Source organism: Tachyglossus aculeatus, chromosome 16, assembly GCF_015852505.1.
Source record: "Tachyglossus aculeatus isolate mTacAcu1 chromosome 16, mTacAcu1.pri, whole genome shotgun sequence".
Classification (NCBI taxonomy): Eukaryota; Metazoa; Chordata; class Mammalia; order Monotremata; family Tachyglossidae; genus Tachyglossus; species Tachyglossus aculeatus.
The window spans coordinates 42405711-42431033 of NC_052081.1; the positions used below are offsets into that span (position 1 = coordinate 42405711).

A 25323-nucleotide genomic window follows, 5' to 3' on the forward strand; every position below is an offset into this window, starting at 1 on the left:
TAAAAGGAGAATTTTCATAATATTCTTATTTTATAACGTTAAAACTCTTTTTACATAACTCTATTAAGGTCTGAACAGGAATATGTGGTACAACTACCTCGCACTTATATTACTCCAGCAGCATCCTTGCTGGTCTCCCAGATTCTGTTCACTCATCTGTTCTACCATAGCAACAACAATCATCTTCTTCGAGCATTGTTCTACCCTGTTCAGAATCGTAGAGGCTCCCAGTAACCTAGCAGATCAAATCAAAATCTTTAATTCTAGGCTTCAAGGCTCTCCACCAATTAGCTCCCACCCCCACCCCCAACTAAAATGCCTTCATTATGTTTCCCATTCCAGTTAATCAAACCCAAGACTCTGATTAATAATTCTAAGAACTGATGTTCTCTAGTTTTCCCCCAACGCTCGATTCTATGATTTATTCCAATGGGTTTTTTAATTACCTGCTTTATCAAAGTAACTGCTTTTCAACCTTGAATCCAACTCCTTGTGGGGCTTATCCAACCGTTTTTCACGTTCTTGAAAAGGAATTTCTCTATTTTTCTCCTTTCCTGAAAATGTCTCTTTACTGTTCTCTCTTGCTAAACTAAAATCTTTACGAATTGATTTAAATACAGAGCCCTGATCAAACTGTTTAGGAAGGTCCTTTTTTACTTTATTTTGTATCTGTATTTCTTTTTCACTGTCTGACTCAGGTTCTGTGCCTCTTCTCTCTGCTCCCAAACTGTCATCAGCATGAATTGTGGAAGGGAGATTGTCCTTTGTGCTAAAATTGTGTTCATCCTCATTGTCACTCCCAACAACTGGAATCCCGGCAAGATCCCCAGAGTTCAGAAAATAATCATCTTCATCCAAAAGTGAATTTTCAGATCCCGTTTGATTCTGCATTGCATAAGACATACTGTCAAGACCAGGGGTTAAATTGTGGTCTGTATCTTCAGACATTTCCATATCCATGATCTCACCACCTAAAATAGTAAAATGTGGTTTAGGTTAGTTTTGAAATAGCAGGTTTTACAAGCATAAAATATATGGTAACAACCAATAACAGACAGGAGCACTTCAACCAATGTTTTTGGTCAAAATCTTTTACAAGTGACAATTCAAAAGGCCAGTTTAAGAATGAAAGACTTGCATCACAACAGGCAGAAAAATGCATTTTGTATGGTTGCCAAATGTTCTACGTTAACTGATAACAATAACCATAATCATAAAAGGCAAGAGACATTTACATTTTTAAAAACTGTACCAACTTGACATACACAAAAATTACCTTTATGAGTATCAACATTTCAGCAAAAAACATTTTTGTTACCTGAATTTGCTTTCATTTGCCTAATCATTGTATTTTCACCTATACATTTGTATGAATTAATTGGCTATGTAAATACAACTCTATTTTCATTTACAAAACAGTTATATAAATACACACAATTGTACTCTCTGAGTACTACGTTTCATATTATGGGAATGTATTGAAATGGAAGTACAAAATGAATTGCACTTTAATACGTTACAGATCTTAATGGGCAATGATAATCTTAATTTCCATTGAAAATAAAATTGCTCTGCTTCCTCAAAATTAGTGGCTTCAGACTGAGGCACCAGACACATTTGAAAGTCACACCTCCTAATCAAAAAAAGGAGTAATGCTAGCTTTCAGAAGTTTCCTTGTTTTTATAAACCAACTTTTTTAAAAATCCCAATTCTACATGTTTAACAGCCCAGACAGAAGCAGCCCAGTTTCCAACAAAAGAAAGAGGAATTTATAATTACGCTCATTTTTCCTATAGCGTGGGTATTTTGTTCTTGAAGAAAACTACAATAAGAAAAGTTAACATTGTAGTAAGCAAACCCTAACTGATGGCAACCATTTCTTCCAACATCCCCATCACATTCTATCCAAAACACTGTGTGTTGTTGATGAACTATTCCCAAATTCCCTAGCAGCATTCTATCCAAAATGCCAAGTGAAAACATGCAGTGTATAATATAATCTCAATAATTTGGACAGTGGTAACCACTCCCCAGCTGAATTAGTGGGAGTCTGAATTATTGAAGTGTTTATCTTAAATACTATTTTAGTACAGTATTATGGATGTGGCTATTGGTGCATCTGTGTTAAGCTTAGGGTTAGCATCTAAGGATCTACAGTAGTCTATTTCTGAATCTGATCATGGCCACTGAAGACTCAGGAAACATCTCTTTCCCTGACCCCTCCCCACCCCCACCCCCAGCCCACTGCTTCTGCTTATCTCCTCCTTGCAGCTTCACTGATCAATCCCATCCTTCCTTTTTACTTTAAAAACAACCTTCTCTGATACCAGTAAAGAAGGTAAAGTGAGGAAATGGGATTAAACCCCACCTGAATAATCTCAAATTCCAAACCGATGAGGTATGAATTAGTGAAGTTTTACAGTAGGCTTATTTTCATCATCATGTACTTACTTTGGCTGAAAGCCTGACAAGCCAGAAAGTCTGTCTATTTGCATTAATACTCCAGGGAGAGAGAAAAGGGAATGCTAGTTGTTAATTTTTCCCTTATCTGGACCTTATTTATGATCTGCTGTGGTGCTAACTTTTCCTATGGCTATTTTGCTCTTATCAGCCAACAACCTACAGTATGGAAAATAGTTCTCTCTCTGGGGTACAAATTGTATTTTTCTGCAGGGCAACAACTGAAGCCCTTGCTTTAAAATAAAGCTGTAACCAAAACAGTTCTCCCTGCAGCTCTGCTACATTTTCTCAAGGTTAACAGCTTCATTTTCTTAAAACTTCCTAGAATAGCAGTAAATTAAGGATATTATGAAAGGCATGTGGAAAAACCTAAACTGACACCTGTTAATCAGGCATGCATGCTGCCACTACCGTCTCCTCCAGAGTAGGCTCTCAGGTGAGACGTGGGAGGTGAGATGTGGGCGTGGGGCAGAATTTCTATGACATGGATTTTAATCCCCTCCTCCTGACCCTGGCAGAATTTATTTGAGGGCAGAAGTTTGTTTTGCTCTGGATATACCAGTCTAAAAAGGGTCACTTTTCCAAAGGAAAACCTCTCCAAAATTAATTTGCAAAGAACACAAATCAATGAGTGTTTTAGAGAGAAACTTCCTTTCACTTTGAAAATAATCCATGCCAAAATGGCCCATTATCAAGATATTCTGGTAACAGCAAGGATAAACTGCAAATACATGCAAATGTCATGAGTAATATCGCCTCTAGCTGGTTTTCTCTGTGCCCAGCTAGAGACTGACTGCAATGGCTACGAGGTCTTTCCATGGGGGGTGAATGGGAAAAAGACCTATGTTGAGATCAACCCTTCATGGCTTTTACAAAAGCAATTATACTAACACTGGTTTCTTGGCCTAATTTCAAATTCTACAGCTATTTTGCCTTGAGCTAGCTCCAATAATTTAGTTTTAAATAAAAGTTATTTCTTCAAAACACTCTTAAGGATGATTTTGTTACATAATTGATGGAAGGTAATCAATAACATTTCACCCCAAAACTGGATAGGATAATGAAAATTATTTTCCCATGAGAGCTGAGGAAGTCATGTAAAAAAAATTAATCAGTGTTAAAATAGTCTAGCCTGGATATTATTCCCAAACTGTAACAATAACTTATTCTGAAATTTTATTATTAAATTTAATCAAGTTTAACAACATCATATTCAATAGATTTGTTTCTCATTTCCTCAATAAACTATATTTTATTGCTGTTTAAAGGCCTTCTACTAGCATTACTGCATTTGTAAGGTAATTAAGGGGTCATTTAGTCTTCGATATCTTGATCTTTAGAACTTCCCAAAGCACTTATCACACAAATGTACAGTCAGGTATGCCTCATGTTAATGTCAATCACTGCTCAAAATTCTTATTGATTATGACATTTTTCCCATCCACTGTTTCTTACAAACTTTCTCAATACTTAGTTTTTAGAACTAACCATCACCATCACCACATATCTCTATGTAACGGAACCCTAATTTCAACTCCCTCCGAAATTTGCTTGTTTTCTGAAGTTGCTATTTATGACTGGAGCAGAAATAACTTTTATCACAAAATTACAAATAAAAGAATTAAAGATTCTATTGTGACAATTAGTATTAAGGTGTTACGTAAGAAATCCCAAAGAAACTTTTTTTTCTTTTAAAGTACATTTCTAATCATTGTAATTAAGGACAGAAGATGAATTAATATAATTAAATGAAAACTGTAATAAATCCCAATAATTTTATAACTGTTACATAAAGAAACATACTGATAACTGAATCCTGAATTTCAAAAGGGAAATATCAAGATCAAATATTGAAACGTGACAACAGAAACTGAATTAACATCTGGAGTTTGCTATTCACTGAGTTTAGATTGACAGAAAATCCCATCTGGTGGGTAAGCCAGTTTTTGATAAGAGGTTCTTTCACCTTAAACTGCAAATACAAAAACTGGGCCAAAAAAAAAAAAAAGGTAAATTTCTGGAATGTTCAGAAGAGACATCTTGGCATGAAGTACTCTAAAATAGTTCATAGCAAGCAAAACACTAATTGTTGCAACTATTTATCAAATTCATTTTGGTTCCCTTTTAATAGCCAATAATGTTTGTAATTATTTTATGAAAAAATCTTGTAAAACTGCTAGGTATTTGTTCTCAGCAATGAAAATAGTTAAAGGGGAGGCAATAAAAATTGTCATTTTATTTTCCCAATGTTTGCTGGTATTTACAGGATCAAGTGGAGCACGGATCTAGGAGTCAGAAGGTCATGGGTTCTAATCCCAGCTCTGCCACTTGTCTGCTTTGTGATCTTTGGCATGTCACTTCACTTCTCTGTGCCTAAATACCCTCATCTGTAAAATGGGGATTAAGACTGTGAACCCCATGTGAGCTAGGGACTGTGTCCAACCTGAGTGTCCAACCTGAGAGTTTAGTACAGTGACTGGCACATAGTAAGCACCTAACAAATACCACAATTATTATTACCATTATTGGTGACCACAGAGATCAGGGACATCTAAATTCTGCTACTCACTCATCACACATAAATAAACAGCCGAAGAGCCAGAGTGAATATCAATCCCAGGCAATTCACTTCAATATAGTTATACAGTGGGTTGCAATTCACTTTCCTGTCACTCACTGTTAAGCAAACTGCATGGAGGTGCATTGACCCAACCTACTTTTCTCCATGCCTTTATAAAGTAATTTCAGTACATGCAGTTTTAGCTATTTTTGTTCCTTTACTCTAAGTTATGTATGGATCCGAAAGCGGGACAATGAAAAAACAGGATAGAAAAAGCACTGATTCTATTGAAATGTGGTGTTGGAGAAGGCTTTTGCGAATACCATGGACTGCCCAAAAAACAAACAAATGGGAGCAAATTAAGCCAAAGTGATCTTTCGAAGGCCAAATGACTATTTAGATTAGCATATTTTAAACACATAATCAGGAGGACTAATTCTCTGGACAAGACACTAATGCTAGGAAAAGTCCAGGGAAAATGTAGAAGAGGCAGACCAGCAGCTAGACTGATAGAGACCATACAAAGATAATGGAAGAACCATTAGAAAGGTTACAGATTATGGCAGAAGAAAGGACGTTCTGGAGAAAATATATCCATAGAGTCACTATGAATTGGAAATGACTTGACAGTATTTGATAATAATAATACTCTAAATTATTGAAAACGACTTCAAAGAATCTGGGCCTAGGAGTAAGAGGACTCCTGTCTGCTGTGTGGTCTTGGGCACATCATTTAACTTCTCTGGGCCTCCAGTTTCCTCATCTGTAAAATAGGGATTAAATCCTATTCCCTCCTAAACTGTGAGCCCCACGTGGAGATGAATAGGCACCTTAGCCAGGGCAAGGTTTGGTTCCAATAGGAAATTCTGTTGACAACTATTGGGAATTTTTTCTTCATACTGAATTAAAATCACCCAGTATTCTAGCTGAATGATTTACTAAGGGATCTGTTTAATGCTACATGAATAGAACTGCTCTCCCAAGATGTGGCAGCAAATTAGGATGAAAGGGGCAAACCCTAGCATATGTCTACTACAGTCAGTTCTGGCAAAATGTGCGTCTTTTGGATTTGGATGGAATGCTGTTGAAGAATCAGGGAACAATTTTCCCCACAATGTGCACCTGTCTGGACAGACCATGATGATGAAATGTTGGAAGGAATGACTGTGCACCTGAGTGCTGCCGTCATGGCAGATGTACTAGAACACAATTTCTCCTTCATGTGAGAGTCTTCAAACAATGCAACTCCCAACTTATAATAGAACTTATTGTATATGCAAAGGTTGGATTCATAAAGTGTAAATGAAATGAAGAATTGAGCAATTATTTCCATTTATGTGCTGAACATAAATGGTCAAGGTAATTTATAATTCAGGTACAAAGTGGATTTTCTGGCTTGAAATAGTTGACTGAGCTGCCTTTTGGAACAAATAAATGGGATCATTACACAATCTTCTGCTCCAATAGGTTGCAAGGCCTCAAGCACAGCAGGTATGATCAGTTTTGAAGTGCCCTAAAGCAAACCTTCCTGGCATCTACACTAGCCCTAACAACTTCAAGTGATGTTGGTTACAAAAATATTTAAGTTTCTGATTACAGTAACTAAACATCACAGAATTATATTCTTCATATTGACCAAGAATTTGGTAAACTAAACTAAGGCATATATGTAAATGTATACAAAAGAAGCACCTACATTTCTCTGTGATTTCATCAAAAACTGTACCAGCCTTCTGTTCAAACTGTAAAAAAGGAAAATGTAACATGATTATCCTGGTCATCCACCAAATACACTTGTATGCAATTCACCACAGAGTTGTAATTTTTAAAACAAAAGTATACACACAATGAAAAATTTCCACAAATAAGAGCTGGGGACCAAATTGAAAGGATACATCTTTTACTACCATTTAAAGACTGGTATAAAAAATACCACATACATGTACATGATTATTAGTCTTTGCTTCAGACATGGTGAAAGATTATCTCTAAGGGTTGATGATAAAGAAACTCTTCTGAAGTTTCTTCTCCGCTCTGCTAAATGTATGTACAAGAGTGTCATGAGATGACTGGGTATGAGAAACCAAGAAAATTACGCTTCACTTGTATTCTCCCATCCGTTCATGAAAGCAAAATCCACCACCCTGTACATGACACAAATCTCATATTCTCTCTCTCTCTCTCTCTCTCTCTCTCTCTCTCTCTCACACACACACACACACACACACACACACACGGGGGTGTGTGTGTGTGTCAATTTTCCTAGAATGCTGCGGCTACATTTTTGTAGAACCTTGTCTTAAGGAAAACTTCCATTTTAGTGCTCACCCTATGCAGCACTACAGTCAGGAGCACAACTGCTACCTGCAACAAAATATGGCACTCTATTGAACAGATGAATAGAGGAAACAATGTTCCCTAGTTCTGTTGTCAACTTCTAGCCAAAACCAGACATTACAGCAGAACTCACTGAACACTAAAACACCGCTAAAGTAATAAAAATATTCCAGAAACACTATTTCAAAATAAGCAATTTCAAACAACCGATCTTTAACTCTATAGCTACACAAACACAGCAGTAATTATACCTCCTTACACTGAGTTGAGGGATATATGCTTTTCTTAAGAATAGTTAATAAAAGATACAGCTGACAAAATTTGCTTCTGCCGCAATTGGCCCTAGCAAATATATGTTTTTTTAGGGAGTTGCCACCTATCTGCTCTTAAAGAAAGGATATCCAGCAGGGGAAGAAATAATAATAATGATGGCATTTGTTAAGCACTTACTCTGTGCAAAGCACTGTTCTAAGCGCTGATAATAATGGCATCTATTAAGCACTTACTACGTGCAAAGCACTGTTCAGGTTACAAGGTGATCAAGTTGTCCCACAGGGGGCTCACAGTCTTAATCCCCATTTTACAGATGAGGTAACTGAGGCACAGAGAAGTTAAGTGACTTGCCCCAAGTCACACAGCTGACAATTGGCAGAGCCGGGATTCAAACCCATGACCTCTGACTCCAAAGCCCGTGCTCTTTCCACTGAGCCAGGCTGCATCCACACTGCCTTGCAATTTCTCATGATGACACAGATGAAGTTAAGAAATCAATCAATGGTATTTTTTTAATACTGTATTTGTTAAGTGCTCACTATGTGTCAGGCACAGTACCAGGCACTGGGGCAGATACGAGCTAATGACGTTGGACATGGGCCTTGTCCCACATGAGATTCAGAGAAGTGAAATGACTTGCCCAAGATCACACAGCAGACAAGTGGTGGAGTCAGGATTAGAACACAGGTCCTTCTGACCCCCAGGCACATGCTTTATCCACTAGGCCACACTGCTTCTTGTGTACTTCAAGCAATGGTCTTTATTTAAGGCTCAGTGGGTGCAAAGTTTTCTACTAAGCACTTGGGGGACGTACCATACAACAGAGTTGGTAGACACGTGCTACCAACCAGGGGTGGGACATCAAAGCTGAAGAGATTCAGGCACATGTTGACTACCACCAAACTGAGGACTTCTAGTCTTCGCTTACAGAAGCTCTATGACCCCCCCATATGTATTACAACTCTGGCTCGGGAAGAGTGCGTGCGGATGGAACCACTCATCGTACATAAAGAGGGAATCTCACAGAAATCTTCTGCCTTGGAGGTGGAAGCCCCTTTAAGGCTCTAAAAAATGGGCCAAAATAAGAAGGCATGACCTTCGTTCCAACTTTTGAGGAAGTAGCCTCTGCAAAGCCATGTAGAAATGGAAAAACGTGCACACCCAATGGTATTCTGTTCAAATTTCTCAGGAAATCAGTGGTATTTCTTGAGTGTTTACTGTGTGCAGAGCACTGTACTAAGTGCTTGGGAGAGTACGACAGAGCTGGTAAAACACATTCCCAGCCCAAAGTGGGCTTACGGTCTAGAGAAGACCTAATCCTCAGATGTCTGCATGGGCTTTTCTTGAACATATGGAACATGGACGAAATACCTCAAAACTTCAAAACGCCACCATAATCCTCATCTTCAAGAAGAAAGAGGGAGCTGACTATGGAAACTACCAGGGCATCTCACTGCTTTCCATCACCTGCAGATCTTAGCCAGAATCCTCTTGACAGCAAGGGACCTAAGGCCTATTTCCTTTCCTGAGGTGGCCCTGAGAAGATATGATCAATCAGTCAATGGTGCAGAGCACTGTACTAAATGTTTGGTAGAGTACAATACAACAGAGTTGGTAAACATGTTCCCTGCCCACAAGGAGCTTAAGCACATGGAATGTTGCACAGGGATGGACAAAGAACTGCCTTATTCATTCAACCCAAAAGGATCCCAACTAGAGCAGGGGCAGAGAGACAGGCTGTATTTACCAAGGAAGGGTTAAGAGCAACTTTGGTATCATTCTCCCTATTTTAATTTTACATTAGTGTTTCTGGGATGTAGGTCACGGTTTTGTCAGAATGTGTGCTTTTATCACGTGTTTTGGCTGAAATGAGATGGCAGGATTAGGCAATGTTCATCTGACAGTATGGTCCTATACAGTCCCTAACAAATACCACAATTATTATTATTATTACGTTGTGCATTATTCTTTTTAAGTTCTGTCCATGGAAGGGCTGAATTTCAGGGAAAATGGAATAATTATATAGTTCAAAAAACTATGTTCTCTGGAATTCTTCAAGACTGAAAAGAAGTACACAAATTAGAACCCTACCCTATGGATACGTTTCAGAAAGAGCTTGTATAAAATAATCACCATACTTTGATGTTTGAGTCTCTAAATTGAAGTTACTGGCTTACTGGGCAAGTAATTAAACGGTTTTCCAACTTTCATTTCCCAATAAACCTTTAAGTGGCCTCGTTTCAGATTGCAGGCAATGAACCAAGTCTGTCAGTAATGAAAACAAAAACTGGGGTAAAATGCCAGGGTTTGGTCCATCATTGTATATGCAAATACAAAAAAAAAAGCCACAACAAATTACAAAGAACTTTGCTACTGACTTTCAGCCTGAAATACAAGATTTCAGAACATTTCAAGTTTGTCTTTGAGCAATTCCTGAATCCACAATATTTGAGACTCACAAATATATTCAAATGTCAGCAAATATAATTAAGGAAATAGGATATTCTGCTATAATCTTATATTGCTGGTGGTGATAAAAATATAAATTCCTACCAGTGAGCAGCTTATGTATTTTTCAAATAGTACACACAGTACAGAGCAAGAAGGCATCAATTTCCATAGTGCTTAGGATCCATAGATAACAAATATAGGAGACTAGAATAAACTGACACAATAACTAGTCACCATCAAATGGCATTTTAAAAATACTATTTTAGCACATTTGTTAAGCCAGCAATTCACATCAAAGCCAATAGTAACATTCCACATAAACTGGATTTAACTACATATCAAAATCCCTGATTAACAAGAAACCAGCAGATAAGGAAAAGTAATATTTTCTCTAAGTAGTGTTCACACTTACAGTTTTCATGAATAATTTTTTTTAGGAAAATGGTTGCAAATCAGGCATAATAAATGCAGTTTTTGTGTTCGGCTTTCATTTGTTTCTTTTGTGCTTTAAAACAAAACAAAAATCACAATTAATAGATGCAATTTATTCAGTTGCCCAAATTACTATTAGTCTCTATTAGTGTTTTTGCTACAATTCTATTCAAATTTTAATAAAACTGCTGCCATAATACTAGGGCTGTACTTAATAAATGTATTTATACTTATGTGGGCAGGAATAAAATACCATAACCAATTGTACCACCTTATGAAAGTACCCCATCATGCTCCTCACTTCATTTTATCTTTTCCTTAATTTGTGCTCATTTATAATTTTAGGAAAAAAGATACTACCTCAGAGATACAATATCTCTTTTCCTTACTAAGAGCACATAGTGCTGTCATCTAATACTGTTTGGCTATGCAGAAAATTCATTCATTCAATCAATTTATTCATCATCATCATCATCAATCGTATTTATTGAGCGCGTACTGTGTGCAGAGCACTGTACTATGCGCTTGGGAAGTACAAGTTGGCAACATATAGAGACAGTCCCTACCCAACAGTGGGCTCACAGTCTAAAAGGGGGAGACAGATAACAAAACATATTAACAAAATAAAATAAATAGAATAGTAAATATGTACAAGTAAAATAGAGTAATAAATACATACAAACATATATACATATAGACAGGTGCTGTGGGGGGGGAAGGCGCTAAGGCGGGGGGGACGGGGAGACAGAGTAGGGGAAGAGGAAGGAGGCGGCTCAGTCTGGGAAGGCCTCCTGGAGGAGGTGAGCTCTCAGTAGAGCTTTGAAGGCAGGAAGAGAGCTAGCTTGGCGGATGTGTGGAGAGAGGGTATTCCAGGCCAGGGGGATGGCTTGGGCCAGGGGTCGACGGCGGGACAGGGGAGAATGAGGCACAGTGAGGAGACTAGCGGCAGAGGAGTGATGGGTACGGGCTGGGCTGTAGAAGGAAAGAAGGGAGGTGAGGTAGGACAGGGCGAGGTGATGGAGAGCCTTGAAGCCAAGAGTGAAGAGTTTTTGCCTGATGCGTAGATTGATTGGTAGCCACTGGAGATTTTTGAGGAGGGGAGTAACGTGCCCAGAGCGTTTCTGCACAAAGATGATCCGGGCAGCGGCGTGAAGTATGGACTGAAGTGGGGAGAGACAGGAGGATGGGAGATCGGAGAGGAGGCTGATGCAGTAATCCAGTCGGGATAGGTTGAGAGATTGAACGAGCAGTGTAGCTGTTTGGATGGAGAGGAAAGGGTGGATCTTGGCGATGTTGCGGAGGTGAGACCAGCAGGTTTTGGTGACAGATTGGATGTGAGAGGTGAACGAGAGAGCAGAGTCGAGGATGACACCAAGGTTGCGGGCTTGTGAGACAGGAAGGATGGTAGTGCCGTCAACAGTGATGGGAAAGTCAAGGAGAGGGCAGGGTTTGGGAGGGAAGGTAAGGAGTTCAGTCTTGGACATGTTGTATTTTAGATGGCGGGCAGACATCCAGATGGAGATGTCCTGAAGGTAGGAGGAGATACGAGCCTGGAGGGAGGGAGAGAGAGCAGGGGCAGAGATGTAGGTTTGGGTGTCATCAGCGTAGAGATGATAGTTGAAGCCGTGGAAGCAAATGAGTTCACCAAGGGAGTGAGTGTAGATAGAGAACAGAAGGGGACCAAGAACTGACCCTTGAGGAACGCCTACAGTAAGGGGATGGGAGGGGGAGACTCAAAAGAGACTGAGAATGAACGGCTGGGGAGATAAGAGGAGAACCAGGAGAGGACAGAGTCTGTGAAGACAAGGTTGGATAGCGTGTTGAGGAGAAGGGGGTGGTCCACAGTGTCGAAGGCAGCCGAGAGGTCAAGGAGAATTAGGATAGAGTAGGAGCCATTGGATTTGGCAAGCAGGAGGTCATTGGTGACCTCTGAGAGGGAAGTTTTCATGGAATGTAAGGGACGGAAGCCAGACTGGAGGGGGTCGAGGAGAGAGTTGAGGAATTCGAGGCAGCGCGTGTAGACAACTCGTTCAAAGAGTTTGGAAAGGAATGGTAGGAGGGAGATAGGGCGATAACCAGAAGGTGAGGTGGGGTCAAGAGAGGGTTTTTTTTTAGGATGGGAGAGACGTGGGCATGTTTGAAGGCAGAGGAGAAGGAACCAGTGGAGAGTGAGCGATTGAAGATGGAAGTTAAGGAGGGGAGAAGGGACAGAGCGAGAGATTTCATAAGATGAGAGGGAAGGGGGTCAGAAGCACAGATGGCCGGAGTAGCACTTGAGAGGAGGGAGGAGATCTCATCTGAGGATACTGCTGGGAAGGATGGGAGAGTAGAACAGGTCCCTTCCTGTTTAATTCCTTATTCATTCACTCATTCATTCAATTATATTTATTGAGCACTCCCTGTGAGTACTAAATAAGACCAACTTCACCTTACAAGATAGACATCTCTCTGGAACAGAATCCCACGCATATTCCTAAAAGTAATGTCAAGCACCACGAACAACACTAGTATCATATTTATGGCAGCACTGCAACCCAAAGGGATTATTTTAAATTGCAAACTTGTTCGGCTGCAGAATAAAAGTGGATAAATTTTCTTCACAAACCTTTATTAATTACAGCATTTATGAATATGCTCAAGGTTTTTTTTTAAATGAATTATTTGGGTATTTAAAATTTCTCCAGTGAACCAAAAAATTCAATAGTCTACGTATCTAAGGTGCCCAAAGGATTTGCTCCTCACACTCCATAGTGGCTCTTTAAAGGAATACCCAGATATAAACTTTTTAAACTAAGAATATTTTTTGGAAAACTGGGTAACAAGACATTCAGCAGATCTTTTTATGTAATATATAGATACATATTTACAAGTACATTTACATATATGTATAATTTGAAGGCGGGGGGGACAATTTACTTAAATCAAGTAAGGGACCTTCAAAAACAGTTCTGTTGAAAAATAACATTTTACTTAAATCTTATGGAAGCAATATTGTTTGTACAGGATTTGGTGGTATTCATTCACTCATTCGTATTTATTGAGCATTTACTGTGTGCAGAACACTGTACTAAGAGCTTGGAAAGTACAATTCAGCAACATAGAGACAGTCTCTACCCAACAATAAGCTCACAGTCTAGAAAGGGGAGAAAGACAGTAAAACAGAACAAATAGACAGGTCTCAATACCATCAAAATAAATGGAATTATAGGTATATACACATCATTAATAAAATAGATTAATAGATATGTACAAAAATACACAAGTGCTGTGGGGAGGGGAAGAGGGTAGGGCAGAGGGAGGAAGTGGGGGCGATGGGGAGGGGCTAAGGAGGTATTGTAAAGGTACAGACAAAACAAAGACCAATGGTTATTATATTTTCTCAAACTAGGATTGCTTTAACCACAGGGAAAAATATCAATAAACCCAAAGTTGCACACCAGAGTTCAACAGTTCTTCCACTGAAAAATTCTACCAAATTAATTACAGTGGGAGCCATCACCTCTCTAACCACACCACAATATATTTATCCTTCAGTGCATTAGTCAAATAATTTACCTTAATTGTCCCCAAGCTCCTTTACAACCTCCAGCTGAAGTTTTTCCTTCTTACTAATTCTTCCTCCTCCCTCATGCAGTGCATCAGTTAGTTATTGAAAGGGTGCTGGAAAAATCAAAAGTGTTTAGGATCTAATCCATGGACTTCCTTCACCAAGCCCCTTTGCTAATTTGCAAAGCAGATCACTTGCCAAGAATGGAGTGAGGTTTTTCAGTTCCTTTAAGAAAAAAAAGACTATCCTTGGGCTGCTTCTGCCTCCCCAAGGGCTCCTTAGCTGTTGGCATGTGACATCACTGGGAGGGACAACAGGCACCCAGCCAATCATCAGGTCCCTCCCCAATTTGAATCTTATGCAGCCCAAAGAGTTAAAATGAATTTGCAGCTCTCTCCTGAGTCTGTTTTGCCAGAGCAAATGGGGTTCTTCTGATGCCTACCTTTAAAGCACATAAGAAGTGAAGAGCACAACAATGCCATCCAGGCTGAAAAATACCTGCAACAGGAAAAGGAGCTTTGCAACAGGAAGAGAACCCCCAGAGGTCAAGAGAGCCATAGAGTATTACAACTAAAAGAGCTTCAGTTCTGCAACTAAAAGCCATAGAGTTCCACACAGAAGCTAGCTATTTGTCTTTTTCCGACAGAGCCCCCTAGCAGCTTTAACAGTGTAAGCTGCCTTTTATTTCGGCCACTCGGTTCCACTAAGTGACTGGGGTAATCACATTATGTGTTACTTCAAGCCACATGTTCAGGGAAAGGTTGGCCCAGAGTTGCTCCTCGAATACTGACTGCTATTAAAATAAAAACACTTTCCAAATCATGTGACCAATTTGGTCAGTCAAACTACAACTTGCAAGAAATATAGCAATAGGGAGTTCTAATGAGTCTGCAATGGCAGACTCCTTATTTTTTCCCCCCTCAAAAAGACCAGAAATCCTGCTGATAAGAGGCCTTAGGTTGTTGCACCTCTATTTTATTCATGAAAATAGGATTAAAATGTTTTAATATATCTGAGGGGAAAAAATTCATTTAATGAATTAAATGGATGGATTCCTAAGGGGTTTAAATTAAAGGCAAGCCAGGGCACTTGGCCTTCAACTGTAAATATTCATTCCTTTAACAATTCCCAAACTTTTTCTATTTTAAAAACAGGATAAATACCGTTTGTTCAAAACACAAAACAGGACATATTGTGAGCTGGGAAGTATATAGCTATCATACAGTAACATGCTTACTGGTGATAAAATAACTTCTATAGTTTTGAGGTGACAAAATAACTGCTTCACAATTGTGTGCTAAATGGTGCAAACCGTAGTTTAAAGTGTGAATTTTTATGTTATAAAAATTTGAGGAATTCTCAAGTCTCAGCTACCGCTACATATGACATTTCATTTTTGACTAAATTGTTCAGCACAGTAAAACATTCTGACAAAATGGCCAATCAAGAAAATTCACTTTCAAATATTTACAAATTTAACTCTTATTTGTATTCCTTATAAAAATAAATACAAAGGAAAATATTGCATTTAAGTTTCTAGAAAAATTAAATTTTTAGTCACTTCAATGAAATAGGCTGACTACAATGAACTTAAGTTAATGAGATGGAGTTAACTGTCAAGAATTGCATTCTTTTTTTACAATAATTCATGAATTACAAGAAACAATCATACATTTCTAGGGTTTAAAAAATTAAACTTATGAGTTTCTTTTTAATTGTTACATGTTTTAGTAGAGTGGTAAAGAGGTGCTATATTACATTATATTGAGGCCTATGTCGCCGATTTGTACTTCCCCAAGTGACTAGTACAGTGCTCTGCACTCAGTAAGTGCTCAATAAATACGGCTGAATGAAAATTCATAAAAATACCATTGAATGAATGAATGAATAAGTTTTCTCATTTTAAAAAGGTGCCCAGTTATCATTCACTAGAAGCTGACCAATTTAAGCAATAATATTTTCAGTAGAAGCAAATCTTTTAACCCTTTAAAGGATTTTAAACTAGTCAAGAAAATAAATCAATGTAAAGAAATACATACTGTAGTGTTTCAGCCAACAGAAAACATTTCATATAATAACACTAATAAGTAATGCTATTTGTTAGGAATTTACAATGTATCAATGTATCAAGCATTGTACAAAGTGCTGGGGTAGGTACAAGATAATCCGATCAGACATTGTCCCCACCCCATATGGGGCTTCCAGTCTAAGTATAAGAATTAAAGGCTAGAATGATATATGACATATTTGGTCATTTTAAGGATGAATAAAAGAGGACACATTGGAATAAGATTCCAAATTTTTGGGAGAAAGGGGACAAATTATATAAGAAAAGAAAAATTGGGGAATGCCATGTTTTGGGCTTATTATCAAGAAGCTGTTAAAACGATTGGAACATAGCCCTTTGGAAGTTAGAAGAACTATGGAACCACGTAAAATTGGCTAGTCCTCATGCAGGAACTCTCCTGGAATTTGCATCCACTATGCACAAGAACACAGATATAAAGACAATTACCCTGCTAAAATACTTTCTAAGCAAGTAAATGTCTTCCTCCCCTTCTCCCTTCCCTTTCATTTAAGAATGCTTTTCCAGTAAATTTGAAGGAAATAGCATTTCTCTCTCTACTTAATAAACCTACACCCTACACATCAGTGTTCAGTAATACTAGGTACCAAATGATGAGTTAAGTGCTGCCTGTACAACAACAAAATATGTAAATATATATATAACAATTATATTATTATTATTTTATTATGTATATTATATATAATATATAATAATTTTATAATAATATATAAATTATTCTGATCTTAGGCAGCAAGAATGATCAGCACCAGGGCTTGGACTCAAGCCTAAGATCATTTTCTATCCCCTTTATCATTATTATCGTTTTCTATTCCCTTCACCAACCAAATATGCCTATTGGACTTAGAGTTTGAACATCATTTTTTCCCCCACTCTGAAAAAAATTCATCCCTACTACCAGCCTCAAAATTGATTCAGTTATGGAAAGCTTATTCACTGTAAATCTTGAAAGCTACAACATACATTCACTGGGGGTGGGGTTTGTAGAATCACAGGTTCCAAAGAGGTACTAAACTCAACCCATTTCCACCTGCACACACAAGACTCCCTTTGAATTCAGAGAGTGACTAATCTCAAGATTAATACTAATCCTAGAGAATTCTGTCCTGAGTACGGTGCAAATAAAAATAGGCTTAGGCTCAATGAGAGACCCTTCACCCGAAGAGAAGCTTCGTTCCAAATGCTGGGTCAAGACAAGAGACTAACGCATCTTCTAACAAAACAGGTTCTTGCATCACTACGAAGAATTCAGATTCGAACACCATTTTGGGTAGATCTGCAATTTATTCAATTCTAAAGATGTTGCAAATTGAAACAGGAAAAATAAATTACAGTAAATAAAGCCTTGCTTTTGAAGTTCAAGCCTTCTCTTGCACCCATTTATTTATACCTGCATTCAGCCTTTGTGCTTGCCCACTGACCTGAAGAAACTCATTCGGCTCCTTCCCTCCTATTTATCCTTGCTCCTCTTCCACTTCGCCCCAACTCAAGCACTTCGTTTTCTCCCAAGTCAACCTACTCATGGTGGCTCGTTCTCGCCTTTCTCGCCGCTCACACCCACCCCTTCTTCCTGGAACTTCCTCCTCCTCCATTTCTGACAAGACCAACCCTCTCCCCATTTTCAAGGCCCTTCTGAAATCACACCTCCTACAGGAGGCCTTCCCTGACCTCCTCACCCTATTTCTCCCCCCAATTGCCAGATCCCCCGCAACACCAAGTATTCACAAATTCCTGTTGCACTTAACACATAACTTTTTACTCAACTGCTTCTGCCTACCTGTAATTTATTCTAGTGTATGTTACCCTTGCTAGATTGCAACTTCCTTGAGGGCAGCAATCATTATGTTACTCCCCATTATATTCTCCCAAGCATTTAGTATAGTTATTGACTGATTTTTGATTGAACATTTAATATTATTCATCCTAATTCCACTGCTTGTGAATACTTCTCTGTTCATCTTCTCCATTAGAGTGTAAGCTTCTTATGGGCAGAAAAGTGTCTTGTGCTTCTGCTTTACTCTCCAAGAGCTTAGTACGGAGCATAGCATTCGGAAGGCAATCAGTAAACACGATTACTATTAATCACTACTACTACCTGAAGATACAGCATCACAACACGCTGCTCATTTTGTTCATTTTTTTTCCCACAGAGGCACAAATACAAAATTTACAGAATGAATTTCCTCCTAGCTCAAATTAAGTTAAATAGATAACCCTGGGTTACCTTCTTCCACAATTTGACTGAAAATCTTTTTTTGCCCAATTAATTTCTATTTTAATGTTCTTGGTTAGAAAAAATATCTACCATTCTTTCTATTCCATCAAATGTTATTTTTCGTGAAAATTCACCTGCAAGAGAAGACTGCCAAAAGAGTTCCAAGAAACAAGACAGAGATTTTCCACAGCACACTTCACTATTAACAAAGTAGATTTTTAGTTAGCTTTAATTTTAACAGTACCATCAGATAAGGTATTAGATGTGCATAAAAGATTGAGCATTTTCCAGAATGAAATAACTAAATGAAAAATGTAATAACAGTGACTACAGCTAGAATATAAAATTGGAAATTAGACATTGGTATTTTTATTCCTTTTATTCAGGGAGCATTGCAAGCCACAACTAGTAGTAAGCACTGGAGGAGAAAGAGTGATTGATTGTACATCATCCTTGTCTTTCAATTTGACTATCCTTCTGAAAGACACAAACATCTACATAATAGAGTAATTTCAATTTATGATGGATGTTTGGGGTTGGTTTTATATTTGTTAGGATTTGAGGGGATTTTATAAAGTTGGGACTTTGACTTGGCAGTTTCAGAGAGCTTTGAGTTGTTCTACTCCCTACTTTCACTCCTAAAACATGATAATTATAGATAAAATTTTAAATATAGATGAGGGCATGACACTGTGAATCCTAATTTTCCCTTCAATTTTTATCCTTAGGAATACTTTATTTAACATTTCTCCCAGAGCTATTTCCAGGATTTCAGTGTTTCAGATTTAGTTAAAAACAAACAACAAACAAAACCTGCCCAAATTTTATAAGCAGAAAGCAAGTGACTACATCGCCTAAAAATACTTACAGTTATGCTTGTGCATTCTTTAAAGATTTAACCAATTCCTTTTGATAGAGGGTATATAAATGTACTTCGAAAAAAATCGCAAATGAACAACTAAAAAGTTGTTCTGTAGTAACATCAGTGATCATGAACTTCTTGAATTTCTTAGACAACTTATTGTCGAAACACCAGATCTAGAAGTTGAGAATAAATCCACTTCCAATTAAATTTTGAGTTGACACTGTTGCTCTAACACATGTATTTCTGAAGCCTGTACTTGAGACGAAAGTTAGTGTTAAATTTTAGATTATTTTAATCTGGATTTAACTAGACTAGTGGGGGAAAAAAAAAATCTTGTTTCCACGATTCACTGGAGATAGTTTGTTTTTTTTTAAACAAAATTGAAATGGCTGCAAATGTCAACAAAGTAAGGCATAGATTTCACAGAACCTGAAAATAGGTGAAGCACTGCTAGGCTTCAACCAGTTTCCTCAAACCAAACAATAAGGAAGAAAATGCTCCAGACAACACTAATCTCCTTCCACTGTCTTCTGCAAACAAATGATCCTGAAGAAACAAATAGCATAAACTACCTTGGGTGCTTTTCTAACACACCTATTTCCTTTATTCACTGGAATGGTCAGAAAGCCAAGCAAAAAATATATTGAATAAATTACCTACCTTCCTATAGGCACTGATGAGAAGACCTCAAACAGAAATAATCTGTGAGCTAAAATTTGGAGGGCGCATGCAGTTTAAAAAAACACAGCTACTTGAGAGTATGTTTCCACATAGGTACAACCTAGGTACAAAATGGACAAAAGAAGTCATTTGAATGGAAGGCCAGTAGTTTCTTGCAGGGAATCCCTTCATGCCATTTGGTTTCAGCAAAATGGAAAATGTTTAAGGCAAAGAGGAATTTGAACTAGGAACACATTGACATCTTCAAGAAATCTAGTTTTCCTACTGACTAGGGAAATATGGATGGTGAATGGCAACAATGTTTTGGATGAGAAATGGGCTGAAGGAATTACTTGCTGAACTCAGAACTATTCACCCCATCAAGAACAGACACGGACCATTGCAAATCCAGCACATTTCCTTCAAATTAAATTCAGTGTCACCAATATCCCATGACATATTCACTAAAGAGGTTTAGCAAAGAGCACAAATTTTAATCTTCTCAATGTTTTCTCCATACTTTAAATATAAAGTAAAAAATGTAGATCAGGAAAAATTCAGAAACTCATGGTAGCAGACAAAATGATGGCCTGACAGTAAAAGATCTGGGTTCTAGTGTCAACTCTCTGATGAACTGGCTGCAAGATTCTGAATGCCATTTACCATAGTTTCTCTGAAATCACTGTTTCCTCAGGCACAAAATGGCAATAATAAACACTTGTTCTGATATGGCTCACAGGAAAAAACTGAGTACTTTGAATTCTTTAGGCCAAAAAAGCGAACTGAGAACTCATTACATAAAAGGAACTTGAGATTACATGAATCCATCCTCAACCTCCAAAATTTAAACTTACCTTTCATCATAAGGATCCTCAACGTATGTTCATGTGATGGACATGTGTGTGAATTAGCCAGAATTAATTAATGGCATTTACTGAGCAGTAACTGCGTGCAGAGCGCCATACTAAATGTTTGATACAGGGCACTGTCTGCATGGCCGCACCATCAGTTGGAGTGCAGAATGAGGTAGACGAATCAGCAGAAATCCTGAAAAAGGTACTGCACTAACGTGGATGGCGAAACTATTATGACCCCATCAGCCAACCAATTACCAACTTGTCTATGGTGCTAGCATAAACCATTGGCACTGTGCTAGTTACAAAGACCTCAAATGGTTTTGTGCACAACATTCTTGTGAGCACTTCACAACCTGCTACACCCCTCCATGCACTTGCTTGCGGCCCTAACGGGATCATGGCAGGTCGAGAGCGAACATGCAAATGGTGTAGTGCAAACTACTACACTTAATCAATGTTTTCTTGCAGGTACTTGGTTCCAAAGTCATAGTGACTGTGGAGAAGCTCGTCCATTATTTGACAGGCGGCTTCATCGTCATCATTACCGGACGGCCATGTAATGAAGACTGTAGACTATATTAAAGCAGGGTTCTCAGGGATTTATTTAAACCCATAAGAATATCAACCTTCAGAATAAGAGTTTTTCCATTTTGCTTCACAATAACGAATGTTCAAGTGAGGGGCCCCTGTTCATTTTCAGGTGCTCATATGAATTACATAAGACGCTCTAAGGTCTGATCGATATATTTAGCTGAACTATCTAATGAGTCAAGAGTAGAGAGTAATAGCATTTTCAAAGATTAACTCAGTGAAATAAATCAATCCTACAGAACATAATGATTTCCAAAATATAATTATCAAACTATGAGAGAATAACGAATTCATGGAATCCATAAGACAGAAATTGGAGTTTTTCCCTCTCTTGTTTTCCTGACCACATAGACCTCAAACTTTACATGCAAAGTATTTGAGGATATCTGAAATTTAATGAATCACTTGACTTGCGACAGTTCCTCTAAGATACCTAAAAAATCAGGCCCACAGAAATAATAGTATAAATTCTAACTTGAAAGAAAATCAAATGGTAGCAGCGGCAGCAGAATAAATCTACTCAAACTTCTCCATAATCACTATCTGTACCATTACCACTTCAATGCCACAGTTGAAGAATTGGCAACATTCAACATTAACTTCTCTTCCCCAAAGGTTAAGTTTACAGAAGAATATAGCTTCACCAATCAATTCACTGACAGACCAGAATATGATCACGAGACAGAGGTTAGAAGACCCAAAATGCTTCCAGTCCTCCAAGAATGTACATAATTCCATCCCCTCTATCTGGGTTTTGAAAGGGACTTACAATGGACATTAATTAATCAATTGCATTTATTGAGCAATTAGTGTGTGCAAAGCACAGTACTAAGCACTTGGGAGAGTACAATACAACAGAGTTGGTAGATAAACTCCCTGCCCTCAACAAATAAAAAGGAATAATGATAGTTCAAAGACTTGAAAACAGGGTGCAAAGCCCTCCCCGAAATAGGGTTGAGAGGCCCTTTTGTCTCTCCAACTGTTCAGGTAACAGACCACAAATTCTGAACTACAGGAGGCTGAAGAGGTATATCTTTCCCTACCCCCACCCATCCCTTTGCGATCCTGCAATCTTAAACCAAGGTGGCAAAATCCAACTTCCACTCAATATAGGGACCGAGCTGCTTCCCCAAGGGAGTAGGCTAAGAGACTTTTCCCAACCACCAGTTTCCCAGTTGCATAACTAATGATTTTGTACAAGAATAACAGCCCAGCAACACCTAAACAGCTAATTCCTTCGCACCAAATCACCATTTTAAACTCAGGCTTAGATTTCCTAGAGATCAAATGTCATTATCCAGTCACCATTACAGAGTCTAGGTGCCTAAAGGTAGCTATTCTTATTATTTAAAAAAATTAAAATAACCAATCATCATCACCTACACATACACCATCGACAGAGTGCCCAATTTTCTAATGCTTGCTGTAGGAACAAGCAACTCCCAAAAAGTTTCATTCCTGCAAAATAGGGACATAATTATTGTAGCAATAACTGTCCTTCCTACTAGCCAGTCTAATCAAGATCCAAAGGTTGAAGGGTCGTAGGTCCTAAACTACCTTCTCATGTCCAAAATTAGGCTGCCACTTAGCAGCAAGAGGGGGAAAATGCTGAAGTTACTGCCCCGTACATGTTGTGAAGAAAAAACTGCCAGTCAAGCTCCTTTTATGAAAACTAAAACGAAGACAAAGATCAACAAGTGTAGCCTAAACCATGGCAGACCTTGAGACAAGCCCAAATGCAACAACTCTTTCCAGAAACACAATGGATTAGAAAGTACAGGTAAATAGGTGGTGCGTGGGGTGCATCTAACTGCCATTAGTAGAAGAGATATACATCTAAAGCTGTGCTTTACCTTTTTTCTGACTTGCTGAAAGTGTATTTTGAGAACTTCTTGAAAAAGACTTATTTTTCCAGCTATCTCATATCACCAGACCTGGTAAAGGGAAGATACATGTTTAAATCCCATCATTCAAAATTAGGCAAGTCTAAAAGTACATTCATATTAAACACTTTACAAACTAAATTAACTAATTGATTCATCGTCTCAATTAACAAGAACGAATGTCACAAGTTCGAATTATTTTTAAGACGGGCCATTGGAAACCACACATTTTCATGTGTACGACTGCCTGTTAGCATGAGGCTGAGGCAGTTCTAAGAACCTGACATTACTGTCAATATGGGAAGTAAAGATCTCGTCCCAAAGTAAAATGCAATAGTATTTTTGAAATGAATAACTGACTTCAAAAAAAACCACTAGGAACAATAGTTTGAAACCAAAGAGTGTCACAATAACACAGAACATAAAAAATGTTATACTATGTAATGTGATAAGCAAGTATATAAATGTATGTTCAAAGGGGTGTCCTAATCCACCAATCCTTTAAAGATTCAATTATTACTTCATACCTTTTCAGATCATGTGCACTTCTAAAGGTGCTGAACTCTCTTCCAGGTAGGACTGACAGGAAAACAATACAAAAACTTCCAAATATACTGCTGATTTGATCGCACAGAACGGCAGTTCTGTATCAAAAGGGACCGTTCTGAATAAAAATACCACAACTTTCAGAAGAAACTTTAGAAGGAAGCCATCCACTCCCAGACCAAGTCGGCCTACCACTAACGTGGACAGAGCCATGGCAATCTATGCCAAGCTCTTTCTAGACTGGGAGGCGGCTCATGCCTCACTCAAGGTTACTCACTGGGGATGAAGGGAGTGGGCATACGGTCTAAGTGTAGACCACCCTCTCTCCCAATTGTTGGAACCAGACACCCAACCCCCCCCACCTATTTCCAAGCCCCCTTCACCACCTCCCTCACCTCTCCAAGGGGAAGACCCGCTGTCCCTTTAAGTAATATAATCATCATCAATCGTATTTATTGAGCGCTTACTATGTGCAGAGCACTGTACTAAGCGCTTGGGAAGTACAAATTGGCAACGTATAGAGACAGTCCCTACCCAACAGTGGGCTCATATAATGAAGGGATGTTTTTGTTGCAAGTGGGCCTTCCCATTTCTTCCGCCCAGACACCCATGCCCCCTGCCTTTTAAGAGCTCAATTCGCCAAAGGGGGGTCTTTTTTGAATAGAAATGCCCCTACAATGTGCATCTGTCCACCACCCTTCAACACCCCCCCTCCATCCCCCCATCTTACCTCCTTCCCTTCCCCACAGCACGTGTATATATGTTTGTACATATTGATTACTCTATTTTACTTGTACATATCTATTCTATTAATTTGATTTTGTTCATATGTTTGCTCTCTGTCTCCCCCTTTTAGACTGCGAGCCCACTGCTGGGTAGGGCCTGTCTCTATAGGTTGCCAACTTGGACTTCCCAAGCGCTTAGTACAGTGCTGTGCCCACAGTAGGCGCTCAATAAATACGCTTGACTGATTAAGGGAGCAGCAGAAGTCCCCTCCCTCCTCAGAAAATCTTTGTCCCACCTGCCTCTGGGGGCCTTGCCCTCTTCCTCCTCTTATCCATCTTCTTCCTACGTTGCCATGGGACAGGCTCCTCAGGCCCCAGTCCCTTCTCTTCAGGAAGCCCCCGGATGGCCTCCATGACCCCCTGCAGCCCTTCCCGTCGATGGCCCCCATCCCTCCTCCTCCTCCTCCTCCTCCTCCCTGAGGGCTCAGAGTCCCTCCCCCCCCGCCTCCCCTCAGTTGGCCTTGCCCCTGTGAGCAGGCCTCCCTCGAGGCCTCCCCTCACCTACCCGTTTTTGGGGGCCGGGCTCCCCCGCCTCACGCTCCGCCATGTTGGGCCCCGGCGGTGGCGCTGGGCGCTGCGGCGGCGGCGGCGGCCCCCTCCTCCTCAGCCCACCTCGCTGCCACCCCCCGCCCCCCGCCGGGCCTCCCTGAGGTGGGAAGGGGGCGGGTCCCTCGCGGTGAGGGGAGGTGAAGGGGCGTCTGCCTCCTCCGCGGGCCCTGGGGGAGCCCGGGACTCGAGGGGCGGGGGGCGGGGGGGGGGGGCTAATGGTCCCTAA

At 39.3% G+C, this 25323-nt stretch overlaps 1 protein-coding gene across 7 annotated transcripts in view; it reads right to left on the minus strand.

Annotated features, from left to right (window-relative positions):
• LOC119938376 (zinc finger MYM-type protein 4) overlaps positions 1-25099 on the minus strand; it is a 63788-nt gene extending 38689 nt beyond the window's left edge. For 4 of the 7 annotated variants that reach the window (XM_038758185.1, XM_038758189.1, XM_038758188.1 and 1 more), the window contains exons 1-6: positions 25054-25099; positions 23188-23268; positions 19887-20007; positions 10494-10586; positions 6717-6762; positions 447-971 (exon numbers count right to left, since the gene is read on the minus strand). In XM_038758185.1, coding sequence (XP_038614113.1) covers positions 447-971; positions 6717-6762; positions 10494-10502 — 580 coding nt within the window. In that variant the 5' untranslated portion in view covers positions 10503-10586; positions 19887-20007; positions 23188-23268; positions 25054-25099. Of the gene's footprint in view, positions 1-446; positions 972-6716; positions 6763-9001; positions 9107-10493; positions 10587-19886; positions 20008-23187; positions 23269-25053 lie in introns of those variants that run through there. The other 3 variants (XM_038758186.1, XM_038758191.1, XM_038758190.1) reach the window with 3 other exon arrangements.
• Positions 25100-25323: the final 224 nt, after the last annotated feature.